Consider the following 18,584-nt stretch of genomic DNA (forward strand, 5'->3'; position numbering starts at 1 on the left):
AGTTCTGTTCAAGTCTACGACTTCCTTACTGATTTTCTTTTTTTTTTTTTTTTTTTTTTTTTTTGACAGGCAGAGTGGACAGTGAGAGAGAGAGAGAGACAGAGAGAAAGGTCTTCCCTTGCCGTTGGTTCACCCTCCAATGGCCGCCGCGGTAGTGCGCTGCGGCCGGCGCACCGCGCTGTTCCGATGGCAGGAGCCAGGTGCTTCTCCTGGTCTCCCATGGGGTGCAGGGCCCAAACACTTGGGCCATCCTCCACTGCACTCCCTGGCCACAGCAGAGAGCTGGCCTGGAAGAGGGGCAACCGGGACAGGATCGGTGCCCCGACCGGGACTAGAACCCGGTGTGCCGGCGCCGCAAGGCGGAGGATTAGCCTGTTGAGCCACGGCGCCGGCCTGATTTTCTTTTTTTTTTTAAGTTTATTTATCATTTTTTAAAGCATTGAATTTCACGCCCTTCACCTTTTTTAAAAAAGATTTATTTATTTTTATTTGAAACTCAAAGTTACACAGAGAGAAGAGAGACACAGAGAGAGCGCTCCCCAATTGGCTGCAACGCCCGGAGCCTTGCTGACAAAGCCAGGAGCCAGGAGCTTCTTCTGGGTCTCTCACTGTGGTGGAGGGGCCCAAGGATTTGGGCCATCTTCTACTGCTTTCCCAGGCCATAGCAGAGAGCTGGATTGGAAGTGGAGCTGCCAGGTCTCGAACCGGTGCCCATATGGGATGCCAACACTTTGGGCCAGGGCGTTAACCCACTACACCACAGCACTGGCCCCTATTCACTGTTTTTGAAAATCTGAGTTACAGAGAGAAATGGAGAGAGAGAAAGAGAAAAAAGATATATTCTATCTGTTAGTCCACTCTCCAGATGACCACAACAGCTAGGCTGGGCCAGGAGCTTCTTCCAGGTCTCCCACATGGGTGGCAGGGCCTAAGCACTTAGGCCATCTTATGCTGGTTTCCCCAGACTGTTAGCATGGAGCTATCAACAGTGGAACAACCAGGACATGAAACAGTAAAGCCACATGGGATGCCAGCATTGTAGTCAGCATTTTTTTTTTTTTTTTTTTTTTTGACAGGCAGAGTGGATAGTGAGAGAGAGAGACAGAGAGAAAGGTCTTCCTTTTTGGCGTTGGTTCACTCTCCAATGGCCGCCGCAGCTGGCGCACCGCGCTGATCTGAAGCCAGGAGCCAGGTGCTTCTCCTGGTATCCCATGGGGTGCAGGGCCCAAGCACTTGGGCCATTCTCCACTGCACTCCCTGGCCACAGCAGAGAGCTGGCCTGGAAGAGGGGCAACCGGGACAGGATCGGTGCCCCGACCGGGACTAGAACCTGGTGTGCCGGCGCCGCAAGGCGGAGGATTAGCCTATTGAGCTGCGGCGCCGGCCAATTATCCATTATTGAAAGTAGGATATTGAAGTCCCTATTATTATCATCTTGTTGTCTGTTTCCCCCTTCAGTTCTGTTAATATTTGCTTATATATTTAGATGTTCCCATGTTTACAATTGCCATATTCTATTGGTGAAGTGTGTAGTGACCTGAAAACTGTAACACATTAAAGAGGAGTGAGCATTGTGGCACAGCGGGTTAAGCCTCTACTTGGGACTCCCATGTTCCAGATTGGAGTACCTGGGTTGAGGCTTGCCTCTGCTTCTGATCCAGCTTCCTGGCAATTCACCTAGGAGGCAGCAGATGATGTGTTTGGGTCCCTACCAAACACATGGGTCCTGTGTGGCAGACCTAGGTGGAGGTCCTGGCTCCTGGCTTCAGCCTGGCCCAGCCCCAGCTGTTACAGACATTTGGAGAATGAACCAGAGGATAGATGGTCTCTCTGTCTCTCTCCCTCTGATGATGTGCCTTTCAAATACATTTTTTTAAAAACAAGAGCAAATGGTAGTTTCCAGGGCCTGAAGGGGCAGGGGAATCAGCAGATGTCTGTCAAAGTGCAGAAAGTTTGAGCTAGGTAGGCTGAGAAAGCTCTGGATAACGGATGTACAGCATGGTGACCATGGTTAATGGTAATACTGTGTTGCACTGGGGTTCTCCAGAGTGGACCAACAGGAGGCAGATGATGACAGAGTGACAGGTGATAGACAATGACGATGATGATAGATCCGTGGAAGAAAGGTGATAGATGACAGACAGATGACAGATAGTTAGTATGACAGATGCATAGACAGCTGGATACAGATAACTGACAGACAGAGGTGAGAGGGGATTTGTTAAGGGGATTGGCTCACTGACTATGGAGGCTGAGAGGTCTGAGAACCTGGGCATATAAGTCTTTGAGGACCAAAGAACAGACAGCCTGGGGCTGGCGCCATAGCTCAGGGGTAAAGCCATCACCTGTGACACCAGCATTCCCATATGGGCACTCGTTTGAGTCCTGGCTGCTCCACTTCTGATCCAACTCCTTGCTAATAGCCTGAGAAAGGCAGCAGGGTATGGTCCAGGTGCTTGGGCCCCTGCCGCCCACATGGGAGAGATGGGGCTCCTGTCTTGGCTTGGCCTGTTGGTGGTCATCTGGGGAGTGAACCTGCATACGGAAGATATCCTCTCTCTCCCCTCTCTCTGACTTTCAAATAAATAAATATTTTTAAAAATAGAACAAAGAGCAGCCTTCAGTTCTGCTGTCCAAGGCGTGCATTCCAGCTGTAGGGTCAGGAGATGTGTTTGCTTTCCACTGTGTCTGCTTCCTGGCCCTGGCTGATTGGGTGGCACTTGCCCACACTGAGCCTTCCCACCCTTGTTCACTCACATGCTAGTCCCTGCAAACATCCTCACAGACAGAAGATGAGCACAGAAGCAATGCTTGGGGCTGGTGCTGTGGCACAACAGGTAAAGCCACCGCCTGCAGTGCCGGCATCTCATATGGTTCGAGTCCCAGCTGCTCCACTTCTGATCCAGCTCTCTGCTATGGCCTGGGAAAGCAGTAGAAGATGGCCCAAGTCCTTGGGCCCCTGCACCACAGTGAGAGACCCAGAGGAAGCTCCTGACTCCTGGCTTCTGGCCTTTGGATTGGCCCAGCTCAGCTCTGGCCAGTGCCTCTATCTGGGGCATGAACCAGTGGATGGAAGACCTCTCTCTCTCTGTCTCTCTTTCTGCCTCTGCCTCACTGTAACTCTGCCTTTCAAATAAATAAATAAATCTTAAAAAAAAAAAAAGCAGTGCTTCACCAGGTGTCCAGGTGCTCTCCACCCCCCCACTTTTAGATTTATTTATTTATTTGAAAGAGCTGCAGAGAGATAATGGATCCTGCATCCACTGGTTCACTCCCCAAGTGGCTGCAACAGCCAAGGCTGGGCCAGGCTGAAGTTATGAGTCATGGACTATTTTTGGGTCCCACATGTGGATGGCAGGGACCCAATAGTTGAACCATCACTTGCTACCTCCAGGGTGTGCATTAGCAAGAAACCAATCGGAAGCAGAGCCAGCACTCCAATGCAGGCACTCCAACAGGGGATGTGGGTGTCCCAACCAGCATCTTAACCACTGGCCAAATGCCAGCCCCAAGGGTTATTTTTTTTAAGATTTATTTATTTATTTGAGATAGTTATAAAGAGAGGCAGAGACAGAGAAAGAGAGAGAGAGGTCTTCCATTTGCTGGTTCACTCTTCAAAGGGCTGCAATTGCCAGAGCTGGGCTGGTCTGAAGCCAGGAGCCAGGAGTTTCTTCTGGGTCTCCTTCATGGGTGGCAGGGGCCCAAGCACTTGGGCCATCTTCTCCTGCTTTCCCTGGCACATTAGCAGGGAGCTGGATCAGAAGTGGGGCAGCCAGGACTTGAACCGGTGTCCCTATGGGATGCTGGCACTTCAGGCAGTGGCTTCACCTGCTACATCACAGCACCGTCCCCTAGAATTATTCTCTTCCTTGCCACCATTATGGAATAGTGGTCCGTGTGTGTGTGTGTGTGTGTGTGTGTGTGAGTTTGAAAATAGGAATTAGAGAGAAAGAGGGAGAGACAATGGGATCTCCCCTCTGCTGGTTCACTCCCAGGATGGCTGCAACAGCCAGGACTGGACCAAGCTGAGGCCAGGAGCCAGGAGATTCTTCTGGGCCTCCCATGTGGGTGGCAGGGGGCCGAGCACTTGGGCCATCTTCTGCTGCTTTCCAGGCCGTTAGCAGGGAGCTGGATCATAAGTGAAGCAGCTGGGACACGGACCAGTACCCACATGGGATGCCAGCATCGCAGGCGGTAGCTTTACCTGCTACACCACAATGTTGGCCCCTCGATTTTCCCTTGATGGTCAACACCCCAGCCAACACTGTGCTCTTCTCAGCCTGTGGCTCAGTGGCATAAGGAGCCCAAGGTGGCCTGGTGGCATCTCAACTTCAAGTTCCACAGAATCATGGCATCTTCTGGTGGAAACCTTTGGCCCTTTGGGCCAGCAAAGCATGAGACCATGGAAATAAGAAGCAAACGTCTCAGTGCCACTCCCGTCCGTTTCCACCCATTGATTCCTGGCCCTGGGAATCCTGCATGTGGGAGAAACCATACCCTACATCAGATACCAACCCAGCCCTGCAGTGTGCTGCCTTGGAGAGCTGTTGTCATGGTGACTTCAGAAGGACACGCCTCTGTTCTGTCACTCCAGCTGCATCAGTGGTGGTGAACACAGATCATCACACAGGTGATGGGGAACATGGCGAGACTGTGAATCCGTCAGACGGGCCCATCGCCACACCTCCTTGCTTGTCAAGTGAGCTTTTGGTCCAGAAGCAGTGCTATGTAGAATACCACAAAGATGCACAGGGCGTGCTGGGGGTCCACGGACAGTGGCTTTGCAGAGGCCATGAAAGCGGGAAAGGCTAAAGCCACATCCAGAGTCAAGAAATGCACGTTCCGCCACGAGGGAAGTGCCCCCAGGTTGGTGTCGGAGAAAGTGGAGACTTGCTGCAATGAACCTCCAGATGCAGAGGTGCCGGCGGAGCTGGGTGGTGAGCGGAGGCTGGAAGAACTTGGAGGAACAGACTTAGGAAAGCCCTAGAACCCTGTGGAGTGTGACTCTGGTGAGGATCAGAGGAAAGGACTTCAGCGGGAAGATGGACAGCCAAGGGCACTCAGGAAACTGGAAGAAAGGCCCTCCTTGTCCCTTGTTCAACAGCTGCAAAGAGCTTGCCTGAATTGTGTCTGTGCCCTTGCACCTTCTGGAAGGGGGAACTTAAGAGCAGAGAGCTGGGACGGCTGGTGGAAGAAGGTGCTGAGTAGCAAAGCACTTGTTTTTCTTTATTATTCTTTTTCTTTTGTGTATATGTCATTATTTTCTTTTTGGGGTGCTTGTAGTTTTATTCAGTTTTTTTTTATTATTAAATGATTTATTTATTTACTTGAAAATCAGAGTTACACAGAGAGAGAAGGAGAGGCAGGGAGAGAGAGAGGTCTTCCATCCGCTGGTGGCCGCAATGGCCAGAGCTGCACCGATCTGAAGTCGGGAGCCAGGAGCTTCTTCTGGGTCTCCCTCGCACGTGCAGGGGCCCAAGGACTTGGGCCATCTTCTACTGCTTTCCCAGGCACTTTAGCACAGAGCTGGATGGGAAGTGGAGCAGCTGGGACTCCATGAGATGCCAGCACTGCAGGTAGGGCATTGTGGCTTTACCTGCCCCCCTCAGGTTTGATTTTTAACAATGTATCAGAGAGCCCACAGGAAAAGGGTGAAGCCCTTGGGGGCAGGGCCTCTCAGGTTCCTGAAGAGGGGGAAAGCCCCTCCCCTTCTCTTCCCTCCCCATCTAAAGGGGCTGGGGAGGGACCCAGGCTGGGGAGGGGCCTGGTCCCTAGCCTGCGGGGGCGGTGCTTAGGGGAAAGGGCTATAAGGAACAGGAGACCAGACCAGGGATGAGTAGGGGAGGGGCACAAGGACCACTTGTCAGACTCCACAGTTTTCTGATTCCAGATAGAATTTTTTCAAAAAAAGAAAAACTAAACCACAAGCAGCACCCACGCCTCTCCGCCCCCCCCCCCCCCCCCAGGCTGTAGTGCGAGGGGAAAAGACAAAGGCAGCCTCACCAAGGCCGCTGCTCACTAGCTCTTGGCCCAGGGAGCTGGGGGAAGGGCAGGGGCTCCCCGACAGGTTGAAGGGGCGGCGGCTGAAACCAAAATAAAAAGTCAAATAAATTGTGTAGGAGTCCAGTCCAGGGCCAGGCCAGAGTAGGGCCGGGCTGGAGGAGGGGCTGCCCCCATTGCCCCCTGGGAGCCGGTTATCTTGTAACAGCTGCCATCAGGATCTCAGCTCCTCCCCAGTGTCCTGGAGCAGCGCTAGGTACCCATCCTGGATGCCTATCAGCTGGAAGTCATTCCTTTTGATACTGGGAACATCCGTATTTAGAGTTGAGGGGCAGATAGCCTCATATTTCTTCCCATTAAAAATTCAATACCAACAAGGTGGGCCTTGACATGGTCATACTTCCAAGTAGACATCTCCATTATCTTACACGGCCAGGTTTTGAGTACCGCAAAGCCATGCTTGTTAGGAAAATGGCACAGTTTTATCTATGGCGCGATCTACACCCTGACACCATCCTAGGCCCTAGCCTCCCCCCCCACCCCCGCCATTGCTGAAAGCCAGGTGGCCACATGGCCCAACCACCAGTGTCAGCTCCACCCCCATCCTAATGGGATTTGCTGCTCCTGCTTCCCTGCCCGCACCCAGCAAAGTTTTAAAAGGACCTGTTTCTGAACACGTGGCTCTCTCTAGCCTCCTCCTCTGGTCTCCTTTCTCTTCTCTCTTCTATCTCCTGCTTGCTCTCTATTCTCTCTGCTCTCTCTCTTCTGTCCTCACCAGCTCCTCTCCTCTCTGTCTCTCTCTTGTACTCGCCTTCTCTCTCTTTTTCCTTCCTTGCCCCTTCCCTCTGGTCTGCTGGGTTTTCCCCAATAAGCCCTTTCCCTTACACCGGTGTTTGGTGTGTTTTGTGACGACTAACAATGCTTATGTAATGCTGATCACGGCACTGAGAAGGTGGCTGAGGCCCCTGCATCTCTTGTCTCAAAGTCCAAATCATCTGCCATCAACCCAAGCACTTGGGCCACCTTCTGTTGCTCTCCCAGGTGCATTAGCAGGGAGCTGAATCAAAAGTAGAGCAGCGAGGACTCGAACTGGCACTCCTATGGGATTTCAGTGTCTCAAATGGCAGCTTAACCCTCTGCACCACAACTCCTGCCCCTCGGTGGCTACTTTTAAATGCAGTCAGGGGCTGGCCCTGTGGTGTAGCTGCCTGCTGTGCCAGCATCCCATGTGGGCACCGCATCATGTTCTGGCTGCTCCACTTCCGATCCAGCTCTCTGCTATGGTCTGGGAAAGCAGTGGAGGATGGCCCAAGTCCTTGGACCCCTGCACCCGCATGGGAGACCGGGAAGAAACTCCTGGCTCCTGGCTTTGAATCGGCCCAGATCCAGCCATTGCAGCCATTTGGGGAGTGAACCAGCAGCCAGCGATGGAAGACCTTTCTCTCTGTCTCTCCCTCTTACTGTCTGTAACTCTACCTCTCAAATAAACAAATAAAATCTTAAAAAAGAATATTTGCTAAGGAGACTCATCTGGATAGGAGGCAGCCTGTAGCTAATGGAAGAAACATTTGGAAGGCATTTTAGAGAACTCTGAGGCTATGTTTCCCATCACAGTATTGAATAATTGGAATTTGCCACGAGACATACTTTAACTTACACTGGTTTACTCTCCAAATGCCTTCCAGAGCCATGGCCTGGAGCCAGGGATTCAATCCAGGTATTTGTGGGTGGCAGGGGCCCAGCCCCTGCATCACTGCTGCCTCCCAGGGTGCACATTCGAAGGAATTGGGAGCCCAGCCTGGAATCTGCTGGACCAGACACTCGACCCTCCTCTTTATCTTTCATATTTTGAAATTTGAAATGCAGGTTCTGGCTCCTTGTGCTGGGAACAGGTCCACAGGAAAGCCCTGACTGACAGATTATGGAAGCTGGGAGTGGGTTTTGTCCTGTCGCCACAGGTACCTAAAAATGGGAAAGTGACTTAAGAATTGGATAAAGTATCAAGGCTAAAAGAATGTTGAGAAACTTGATAGGAAAAGCCTATCTTGGGGCCGGTGCTGTGGTGTGGCAGGTAAAGCCGCCACCTGCAGTGCCTGTCATTGTGGCCATCTGGGGAGTGAACCAGCAGTGGATGGAAGATCTCTCTCTGCTTCTCCTTGTCTCTCTCTCTCCCCCCCCCCCTTTAAGATTCATTTATTTATTTGAAAGTCAGAGTTACACAGAGACAGAAGGAGAGGCAGAGAGAGAGGTCTTCTATCCACCGGTTCATTCCCCAGATGACTGCAACAGCCGGAGCCTTGCCGATCTGAAGCCAGGATCCAGGAGCTTCTTCCGGGTCTCCCACATGGGTGCAGGGGTCCAAGCACTTGGGCCATCTTCTACTGCTTTCCCAGGCCATAGCAGAGAGCTGCATTGGAAGTGGGGCAGCCTGGACTCAAACCAGCACCCATATGGGAATGCCAGCACTGCAGGTGGTGGCTTTACTTTTACTTTACTTTAGTAATACTTGTTATGCCACAGCGTTGGCCCTGTTTTTTGTTTTGTTTTGTTTTGTTTGTTTTTTGTTTTTTGTTTTTTTTTCTTTTTTAGTATTTATTTTAAAACATTTGTATAATGAATTATTTATTTGAGAGACAGGAAGAAAGAGACAGACAGTGATCTCCCATCTTCCCCCAAATGCCTGCAACAGCCAGGGCTGAGCCAGACTGTTGTTAGGGACTCAATCCAGGTATCCCACGTGGGTGGCAGGGGCCCAACTTTTTTTTTTTTTAATTTTTATTTAATAAATATAAATTTCTTTTTTTTTTTTTGACAGGCAGAGTGGACAGTCAGAGAGAGAGAGAGACAGAGAGAAAGGTCTTCCTTTTTGCCGTTGGTTCACTCTCCAATGGCCGCCGTGGCTGGCCTACTGCGGCCGGCGCACTGCGCTGATCCGATGGCAGGAGCCAGGTGCTTCTCCTGAGTCTCCCATGGGGTGCAGGGCCCAAGCATTTGGGCCATCCTCCACTGTACTCCCTGGCCACAGCAGAGAGCTGGCCTGGAAGAGGGGCAACCGGGACAGAATCCGGTGCCCCGACCGGGACTAGAACCCGGTGTGCCAGCGCCGCTAGGCGGAGGATTAGCCTAGTGAGCCGCGGCACCGGCCTAAATATAAATTTCTAAAGTACGACTTTGGATTATAATGGTTACCCCCCATTACCACCCTCCCACCCAAAACCACTCCCTCTCCCATCCCATTCTGCACCAAGATTCATTTTCAATTATCTTTATATACAGAAGATCAACTTGGTATATACTAAGTAAAGATTTCAACAGTTTGCAGCCACACAGAAACACAAAGTATAAAGTACTGTTTGAATAGTAGTAGTGTTGTTTTTTTGTTTGTTTGTTTGTTTGTTTTTGACAGAGTTAGTAAGAGAGAGAGACAAAGAGAAAGGTCTTCCTTCCATTGGTTCATCCCCCAAATGGCTGCTACGGCTGGCGCTGTGCCGATCCGAAGCCAGGAGCCAGGTGCTTCCTCCCGGTCTTCCATGCAGGTGCAGGGCCCAAGCACTTGGGCCATCCTCCACTGCCTTCCCGGGCCACAGCAGAGAGCTGGACTGGAAGAGGAGCAACCGGGACTAGAACCTGATGCCCATATGGGATGCCGCCGCAGGAGGAGGATTAACCAAATGAGCCATGGTGCTGTCCCCTAGTAGTAGTTTTACCATTAATTCGCATAGTACAACACATTAAGGACAGAGATCCTACATGGGGAGCAAGTGTACGGTGACTCTTGTTGTTGATTTAACAATTGACACTCTTATTTATGACGTCAGTAATCACCCGAGGCTCTTGTCATGAGCTGCCAAGGCTATGGAAGCCTCTTGAGTTCACAAACTCCAACCTTAGTTAGACAAGGCTGTAATCAAAGTGGTAGTTCTCTCCTCCCTTCAGAGAAAGGGACCTCCTTCTTTGATGGAGGGGCCCAACTTTTTATAAAAGATTTATTTGTTTGAAAGACAGAGTTAGAGAGAGAGAGAGAGAGAGAGAGAGAGAGAGAGATCTTTGATCTGCTGATTCACTCTGCAAGTGCCCTCAACTGCTGGGGCTGGGCCAGGCCACAGCCAGTAGCCTGGAACTCCAACTGAGTTTCCCACATGGGTGCAGGGACCCAAGCGCTTGGACCATCTTCCACTGCCCTCCCAGGCACATTAGAAGGGAGCTGCATCAGAAGTGGAGCAGCTGGGACTTGAACCAATGCTCCAATAAGGGATGCCAGCATTCAAGTGCAACCTAACCTGCTGCACCAGGCTGGCCCTCACCTTTGTCTTCTGACCCTACCTGGTGCTAAAGGTTCCCTCACTGAGCTAGCCTGGGCTCCCAGCACCCTTTGACAAGTCTGGCTGTTCTTCCTTTGGCTTCTCAGGTTCACATTTGCCTGATTCTCCTCCCACATGTCTGCTGGTTGCTTCTCAACCTTGGTAGGGGACCCAGAAGGTAGCAGGTGATTTCAGATAGAGGGGAAGGAAGGCACAGAGGGAGGAGAAAACCCAGGAAGTGAGGGTCAAGGTAGTGACCTAGAGACAAAGGGACAATGCTGCAGCCACCCCGCCCCACCCCAGCCCCAGCCCCAGCTCCGCAGACACAAATGCACTGACAGGTTTTTCTCAACCGCAGTTTTATTGGACTCCGCAGTGAAATTCAGATCCTGGCCCATCCCACCTATGTGGGATCGTGGCTGGAGCAGGCTCGTTCCTGGGGGCTGGGGGGGTGGGGTCATGAGCTTCTTCCTCGGGAGTGCGCTTACACGGGTCACAGCTACGTCAGGGCAGGGCGTGGCCGCAGGGCGAGGGGAGGGGTGATGGATGCCACTGTGGAGACTCGTTCAGATGAGAGAGTGATTCAGGGCTGGCTGGGGGGTGTGGGCTGACAGCAGGCCCAGGGCAGGGGCGGGGAGCCGCATGGGGGTGGGGTGGGGTTCAGTAGGTGTGAGTGGAAGACTTGTCCAGCTCACTGTGCTGCTCCTTCTGGGCCTCAGTCACCACCTGCTGCGGGCAAGACAGAAGAGGGGGTGCAGGCCATTCAGCGCCACCCCTCTTCCACGGCCTCGGAGCACAGGGCCCCCCTCTTTGGCAAAACCAGCTGAAGTCCCGGATAACCCTCCTTCACCGCCAGCCGCAACCACGCACGGGGGCCTCTCACCTCCCCATCCCGGGTCTCGATGGTTCTAATCAGAACCATCTTGCGGCTGTGGCTGTCCTGAGGAGGCTCCGCTTCAGGCACTGGGGAAAATAGCAGAAGGGGCATATAGGCTTGGGCTTGCTCCCCTTCCACGCCCTCACTCCCACCCGTGAGGGCAGGAGCAGGGCGGGAGCCAAGGGGCTGGGCGCGGAGGACTCACCCGTCGTCTTAATGTTCAAGGAGGCAAAGGAGTGGATGGGCACGGCGATCCTGCGGGCGAAGCACGCGGTCAGCTCCGCGCCCGGCGCCCGGCGCCCGCCCCCGCCCCCGCCCCGCAGCCCAGCCCTCACCGGCTCTCCTCGCCCTCCAGCAGCTTCCGGTAGGTGGCGATCTCGATGTCCAGGGCCATCTTGACATTGAGGAGCTCCTGGTACTCGCGCAGGTGTCGCGCCATCTCCTCCTTGAGCTGCCGCAGCTCCTCCTCAAGCCGCGCGGCGCCCGCCTGGTACCCGCCCGCCTCCAGGGCGAACTGCTCCTCCAGCTCCCGCAGCTGCCTGAGCAGCGCCTCGTTCTGCACGGGGGATGGAGAGGTGGGGGTGGCGGGGAAGAGCAGGGCGGCCGGGCTCGCGGCGGCCGGGCTCCAGCTGCGCGCAGCGCGGGACTCACCGTGCCGCGCAGCCCGTCCACCTCGCACGTCAGGCTCTGGATCTGGCGTCGGGATTCGTTCATCTCCTGCTTGGCCTGGCGCAGGGCCTCGTGGTTGCGGTTGGCGGCGTCGGACAAGTCCGCGTACTGCAGCGTGGCGGGGGTGGTGGTGGTGGTGGTGAGCGCGACTTACGAGGGCTGGCGCGCACCCTTCCCCTCCAGGACCTCCCCACCCCTAGTCCTCGCACCTTGGACTTGTACCACTCCTCCGCCTCCTGCAGGTTCTTCGCCGCGATGGTCTCGTACTGAGCGCGGATATCCCTCAGCGCCGCCGTCAGCTCCGGCTTCACCGTCGCCTCCATCTCCACCTGCTGCACCTGCTGGCTCTCCACGCTCACCTGCAGGTCTCGCAGCTCCTGCAACCCAGAGCGAGCAAGCAGAGGATGAGCTCAAGGCGCAGATTGTCCGCGGGCCCCGCAGTGTGCGCGCAAAAAGGAGAAGAAACGCTTGGGTCCACAGAAGGGGGCGCCAAGGGGTGCGGCGTCGCGCGCGGTGCCGGGCGGCCGGCGCCCCAGCAGCTGCTAAACCCCAGGTCTGCCTCTGAGGCGCAGTTCCGCGGCCCACCAGCAGGTGGCGCAAGGGTGTGAGTCCACCCACCTGTAGAGGGGGTCCGGTGGCGTCTCAGCAGTCCAATTCCTCCCTTCCACCCTCAGCTCCCCGAAACCACGCCGCAGCGCCCCTCCCCCCGACCCACCTCCTCGTGCAGCTTCTTAAGGAACTCGATCTCATCCATCAGAGACTCAATCTTGCGCTCTAGTTCCAGGCGGGACAGGGTGGCGTCGTCCACGTCCTTCGTGGGATGCCAGTGGGGGATTCAAGAGAAGGGAGGGGCTCCTAAGACCGAGGAAGGGCCCGGCCTTGCCTGTCCGCCTCGGGGGAAACTTCTGGTGCCCCACCCTCCCGCGCCCAGCGGTGCCACCCTGCGTAAAGCCGGGGCCCCGGGCCCACCTTGCGGAAGAGCACAAGGTTGTGCTCAGCGTCCTCTCGCTTGCGAGTTTCCTCCTCCAACCTGCCGGGGAGGAGGGGCAGCGGCTGAGCTGGGGGGGGGCACCTCTCAGCTGCACCCCCCGAGGGCGCCTCCCTCCGGGGGGGTGGGGAGCAGGATTAGGGGCACTTGCTGCTTCCAGGATTGGACAAGGACTGCCTGCCTCATGGAGCCGCCCCCTGAGAAGCGAACCCCTCGATCCACAGGGGGAGGCCCAGATACACCGTCCTCCTGTTCCAGGGACACGCAGAACAAGGAGGGGTGGGTAGGGAGGCCTGGGGTCCGCGGGTGAGGATTCTGCCTGCACCCACTGGGCCTGGCGGGGAGCCATACCCTCGGGGGGGGGGAAGCGAGGGAGGGGCGGCCGCCCCGACGGTGCCCCTGACCTCTGCTTGAGCGCCGCTAGGTCCTCCGCCAGCGCGTCGCGCTCCACCTGCACCCGGTCGCGCTCGCGGCCCAGCAGCTCCAGCTCCCGCCGCAGCTCCCGCAGCTCCTGCTGGCACAGCTGGTCGGCGCGCGCGGGCTCCTGGCCTCGGGCCTGGCTCAGCTCCCCGCGCAGGGCCGCGTTCTGCTGCTCCAGGAAGCGCACCTTCTCGATGAAGTTGGCGAAGCGGTCGTTGAGCTCCTGCAACTCTTGCTTCTCGTTGCTGCGCGTGGCCAGGAACTCCTGGTTGAGCGCCTCGGCCATGGAGAAGTCGAGACGCTCGGAGGGCAGGCGCAGGAGGGCGCCCGCGCCTGCCCGGGGTCCCCGAAAGCTGCCCAGACGCACCGAGGAGCTCGGGGACCCCGAGCCCAGCAGGCGGCTGCCGGAGAAGCGAGAGCTGGAGTAGGAGTAGGCCCCAGGGGACAGAGAGGGCGGCGGCCCGAAGGCGCGGCGGTACGAAGTGGAGCTGATGCTGGCCCGGAGGCCCGACGGGTGGTGGCTCATGACGGCTGAGGCTGAGCGGTTCACCGCTCGCCGGGAGAAGCTGGGGGCTGCGGGGAGCCGCGGGCGGTGGCCAGGCGGCTTTATAGCCCTGCAGCCAGGGCGGGGGGTGGCACGGGCAGCTCCTCCCCCTGGCCTGATGGCCGCCCCGGAGCGGGGCTGTGTGGGGAGGGGGTGCCCCACCCTGCGGAGCGGCTCCAGCGCCGCGCCCTCCCTGTCCGCTGCTGGCGCCAGGCCTGCTGAGCCCCCCTGTTGCGGGCTGGGAGCTAAGCAGAGGTGGGTGGGTGGGGGGAGACGACGTCTTCCCAAGCAAGCACCCGAAGCTGGAGCTTGGGCTGAGCTGGGGTCCCCTAAAAATCCCCTGAGGTTAAAGGGCAGCTTGTGGTACAGGTGTAGGTCCGAGCGAGGTGAGGGACAGTGGACCTGGCCTGGGCCCCCAAATTGGTGCTTCCGGGCGCTCGTCTCATCCCTTCTTTCACCCCAGCGGGAGAAGTGGGGGACAGGCGGACAGAGGCTGGGGGGTTGCACTCTCCCTACTCCCCAGGGCCCTGTAAGCGCTGGCTGGCGGCTCGGCCTGTTCTGCCGCTAATGGACAGACCAGCCCCCTCCCCCACACACTTGGCTCGGCAGAATTTGCCTGCTGGGGTTTCAGCCTTAAAGACACAGCCCCCAAACCTGGGCCCACCGCAGGCTCCAGCCGGGTGGGTGCATCCTAGGGGGCTGGGCTGGGTGACTGGGCCGGCTCTGGCTCGCACTGGAGGGTCTGGGCCGAGCCTGCGGCTGGCCCTAGGGAGCCTGCGGGGGCCGCTGTGGGGTTTGCCAGGATCTCCCTCACCCACCTACCCCCACCCCCCAACTGCTGTGCAGTCACGGGCCTTCCCGGAACCAGGGCGATTCCTGGAGTCGAAGGGGAGGGGGCTCAGGGGGCTGCCAAGGCTGAGAGAGGGAGATGGGCAGGCTGGCAGGAACGGGCTTCCAGTGGTGGGGAGGTGCAGGTGCCCGGGATGGGCGGGGCCGGGTGCGGAAGAGATGGTGAAGGAGAAGCCGCCCATCACCAGTGTCCGCAAGAGGCCGCGAGGGCTGGGAAAGATTTGCAGTCTGGATTCCAGGCAGCGCGCAAACCCGCCACACACGCACGCACACACGCGCCCCTGCGTGCCCTCCCCCACCCCAGAGAGAGCCGGAAGGCTGATGTCTGGCCTTGGCATCGTCAACAGCTTCCAGACTGCAGGCATGGGCTGTCCCCCCACCCCCATCCCCCACCCCGGGGCGGACAGAAGCAGTTCGGAGGAGGGTCGGCGGGAGCCAGGTGCTGAGGCCTGGGTTGGGGCTCACCAGGCTCGCCGGCCTGCTGCTCCGTGTTGCAGCAAAGAGGGAACATCCTGCTCTCCTCCCTGCTCCTTTGTGTGTCCTCTGAGATGGTCCCGGGCCAACGCCCGCCGGCTCCCATCCCCACCTCCGCCATCTCTCCAGGCCCCTCCCTCCTCCCGGGCCATTAGTCTCTCCCTGCACAGCCGCCTGGTCCTCCTTCGTGGGTGTGGTTTGATTACCAGGGGGATGGGAAGAGGGCGGGTGGGAGATGGGACAGGATAGAGGAACCTCGGTCTGCCTGTCCAGCCCCTAGGAGTGGGGTGCACACCCACCCAGGATGCGGGGCTGTGGGGGGAGCTTGAGAAGCCAGGATGACTTCTGCCCCAGCCCTGGGCTCTGAGCTCCACCCTGCAGCAACACAGCAGGAGCCTGAGCTGCATGGGGAGGGGCAGGCCAGGCCTGGCAGGACCAGCTCAGGCTGGGAGTGCGGGCAGTGGGAGCAGAGGATGCTGGGGCCTGGGGAGTCCCAGATGGAGCTCCTGTCCCCTCTGTTGCTGAAGCCCCCAGCTCACTCTCCAGGGGCAGAAGGGACCAGAGGGCCTCCAGGAGCTGTGGAGACAGGCCAGGGGTCTGGGTGGGAGCTTCAGAGCAGAGGAGCATCCTGTCTTTGCCCAGAGGGATCCAGGCTCAGCTAGAGCCACGATGAAGAGGCTCTGGCTCCCAGTCACACCCCTCCTGCCTGACCCCCATCACTCTCCATCTTACGTCCCTCGGGAAAGTGGGAGTGACCGAGGCTTCCACCTATTAGTGTTGCTACGAGGCTGAAATGAATGCACACATGCAAATGGTTGGCATATTCTTCCTGTGATCCTTGTTCATCTCCGGGAGATGCTGTGAGCCCCTGGGTGCAGCGGGGGGTGGGGTGGGGTGGTGGTCTTTGGGCATCCCTGAGCCATCCTTTGGGCTGTCCCGGCTCGCCCCCATTTTCTTTATCCGTAAGTGGAGGTAAAGCCTGCCTCACAACGCTGGGAGATGGAGGAGCAGTGTATGAGGCACCTGGGCCTGTGGGTGAGCATCAGCCGGGATGCTCAGCCCCACCCTGGCTTCCCTGCCCACTCTGGTGAAGGCGTGGCCAACAAAAAAACAGCTGGGTGTGTCTCGGGGTTTGCAAGGAAGATGAGCACCCAGTGAAGGCGAGGGACTGCGGGCTCCAAGCAGGCGAGAAGGGTGGGGTGCACTGGGAGAGTAATGAGGGCCCTAGCTGGTGTCCCAGAGGAAGGCGCAATGCAAAAGAATGGAAAGAGCGCCCCCTGGGAGTCAAGGACGGTGTTTGCAGCCAGCAGGTGGATTTGTGATTTTGGAGCCAGGGTGTTTACGAAGGTTTGGAAAGTGTTTGGGGGGGAGGGGCATGTGCAGCTGAGGCTACAGTGCAGTGCGTGCGAGGATCCTAGGAGAAGAGTCAGGTCCCCAGCCTGGTCATCATCACCACGCTGTGTGACCCTGGGTAAGTTGCTTGTGTCCTGAGCTTCAGGAGTTTCATCAGCAAAGTAGAGAAAATTGGCACTGGCATTGTGCTGCAGTGGGTTAAGCTGCTGCCTGCTGTGCTGACATCCCGTATCGGCACACCAGCTTAGATCCTGGCTGCTCTGCTTCCAATCCAGCCCCCTGCCAATGCACCTGGGAAAGCAGCGAAAGACGACCTGGGTGCTTGGGCCCCTTCTGCCCAGCTGGGAGACCTGAATGGAGCTCCAGGCTCCTGGCTTCAGCCTGGCCCAAGCCGTAGCCATTGCAGCCATTAGGGACTGAGCCAGCGGATGGAAATCCACCTCTTTTTTTTTTTTTTTAAGGTAGAAACAATGACACTTTTCTAGCATGATGCTTGTAGTGGGTGCTCAACAAGGTTGATGGCCTTTGTCACCCCGCGTGAAAAAGAACACTGGGACACATTCCTAGGCACTTCAGGGGGGTCTTCCTGTCCCTCCACTCCACACCCTGGGGAAAACCCAGTGGTCCCTCCAGGAGCCCTTTGCCTTCCCAGGTGCCTCCCCTTGGAGTTGGTCACTCCAAGTCCCGGCTGACTTTGCACCTGACTCCCCCTTTGTCCTGGGTGTGGAATTCGGTGCTGTGCTGTGGCTCCCTGCCCCCATCAGTGGCTTGTACCAGGATGCATAGGGGGCTGAGGGTGGCTCCCTCTTGGGGAGCCAGCACGCTAGTTGGGGAGGCCCCCGGCAGTCCTAGGGGTGCTGAGTACGCTGTCCTATGGGCCTGCAGGGCCCCAGGGGGCCTCTGACATCAGGGATCCTGCCTGCCCCACGTTTTTCTGGCTGCAGGGTCCCCACTGATAATGTGGCCCGGTAAACTAGTGAGGCACCTGAACAAAAAAAAAAAAAATCTCTCGCCGGTAGACAGTAAAATAGAGATGTCTTGCTGCCACCTTGTGGTCATTCGTCAGAACGACATGTCCCAATACATCCAGGCTGGGTGAGTGCTAACCTCGACAACCGAAGACCCTAGGCAAAGTGTTTAGCCTGCGGGTTAAGAGGCGGCCAGTGTTCTGCATTGGGATGTCTGCGTTCCATTTTTAGCTCTTCCTGGCCTCAACTTCCTGTTCATGGAGATCCTGGGAGGCAGCTTTACCCACTACGCCACTGTGCCTGCTCCCTCATTTTGTCTTGAAAAATTGCAAATCCAGACAACAGTCTAAAGAACACTACTATAAACACTAATATGGGGGCCAGCGCTGTGGTGCAGCGGGTGTAACGCCCTGGCCTGAAGTGCCAGCGTCCCATGTGGGTGCCAGTTCTAGTCCCGTCTGCTCCACTACCTATCCAGCTCTCTGCAGTGGCCTGGGAAAGCAATAGAAGATGGCCCAAGTGCTTGGGCCCCTGCACCCACATGGGAGACTGGGAAGAAGCTCTTGGCTTTGGGTCAGCTCAGCTCCAGCCGTTCCGGCCATCTGGGGAGTGAACCAGCAGATGGAAGGTCTCTCTCTGTCTCTACCTTTCTCTGTAACTCTTTCAAATCAATAAAATAAATCTTTTTTTTTTTTTTTTTTTGACAGGCAGAGTGGATAGTGAGAGAGAGAGACAGAGAGAAAGGTCTTCCTTTCTGCCATTGGTTCACCCTCCAATGGCCGCTGCGGCCGGCGCATCTCGCCGATCCGAAGCCAGGAGCCAGGTGCTTCTCCTGATCTCCCATGCGGGTGCAGGGCCCAAGCATTTGGGCCATCCTCCACTGCCTTCCCGGGCCATAGCAGAGAGCTGGCCTGGAAGAGGGGCAACCGGGATAGAATCCGGCACCCCAACCGGGACTAGAACCTGGTGTGCCGGCGCCGCAAGGCGGAGGATTAGCCTGTTAAGCCATGGCACCGGCCAATAAAATAAATCTTAAACAAACAAAACACACCAATATGCCATTGCCTACCAGCCCACTTCATTCTTCCTACAGAAGCCCAGCCTTGTCTCCCCCAAACCCAGGACTCAATGATCATGTAAG

General features: G+C 56.7%; 1 protein-coding gene across 2 annotated transcripts; it reads right to left on the minus strand.

The window, feature by feature from the left end:
* Positions 1–10,721: 10,721 nt before the first annotated feature.
* PRPH (peripherin) lies at positions 10,722–13,788 on the minus strand. 2 transcript variants are annotated; one of them, XM_062202224.1, is made up of 9 exons: positions 13,240–13,788; positions 12,817–12,877; positions 12,563–12,658; positions 12,057–12,224; positions 11,830–11,955; positions 11,514–11,734; positions 11,384–11,433; positions 11,185–11,264; positions 10,722–11,027 (listed from the first exon to the last, which is right to left on the minus strand). In XM_062202224.1, the coding sequence occupies exons 1-9, from the start codon at positions 13,779–13,781 to the stop codon at positions 10,962–10,964; spliced, it is 1,410 nt and encodes a 469-aa protein (XP_062058208.1). In that variant the 5' UTR covers positions 13,782–13,788; the 3' UTR covers positions 10,722–10,961. The 2 variants fall into 2 exon arrangements, with proteins under 2 accessions (XP_062058208.1, XP_062058207.1); XM_062202223.1 differs by having other exon boundaries at positions 10,722–11,030.
* Positions 13,789–18,584: the final 4,796 nt, after the last annotated feature.

Source organism: Lepus europaeus, chromosome 10 (assembly GCF_033115175.1).
Source record: "Lepus europaeus isolate LE1 chromosome 10, mLepTim1.pri, whole genome shotgun sequence".
In the NCBI taxonomy this organism is placed as follows: Eukaryota; Metazoa; Chordata; class Mammalia; order Lagomorpha; family Leporidae; genus Lepus; species Lepus europaeus.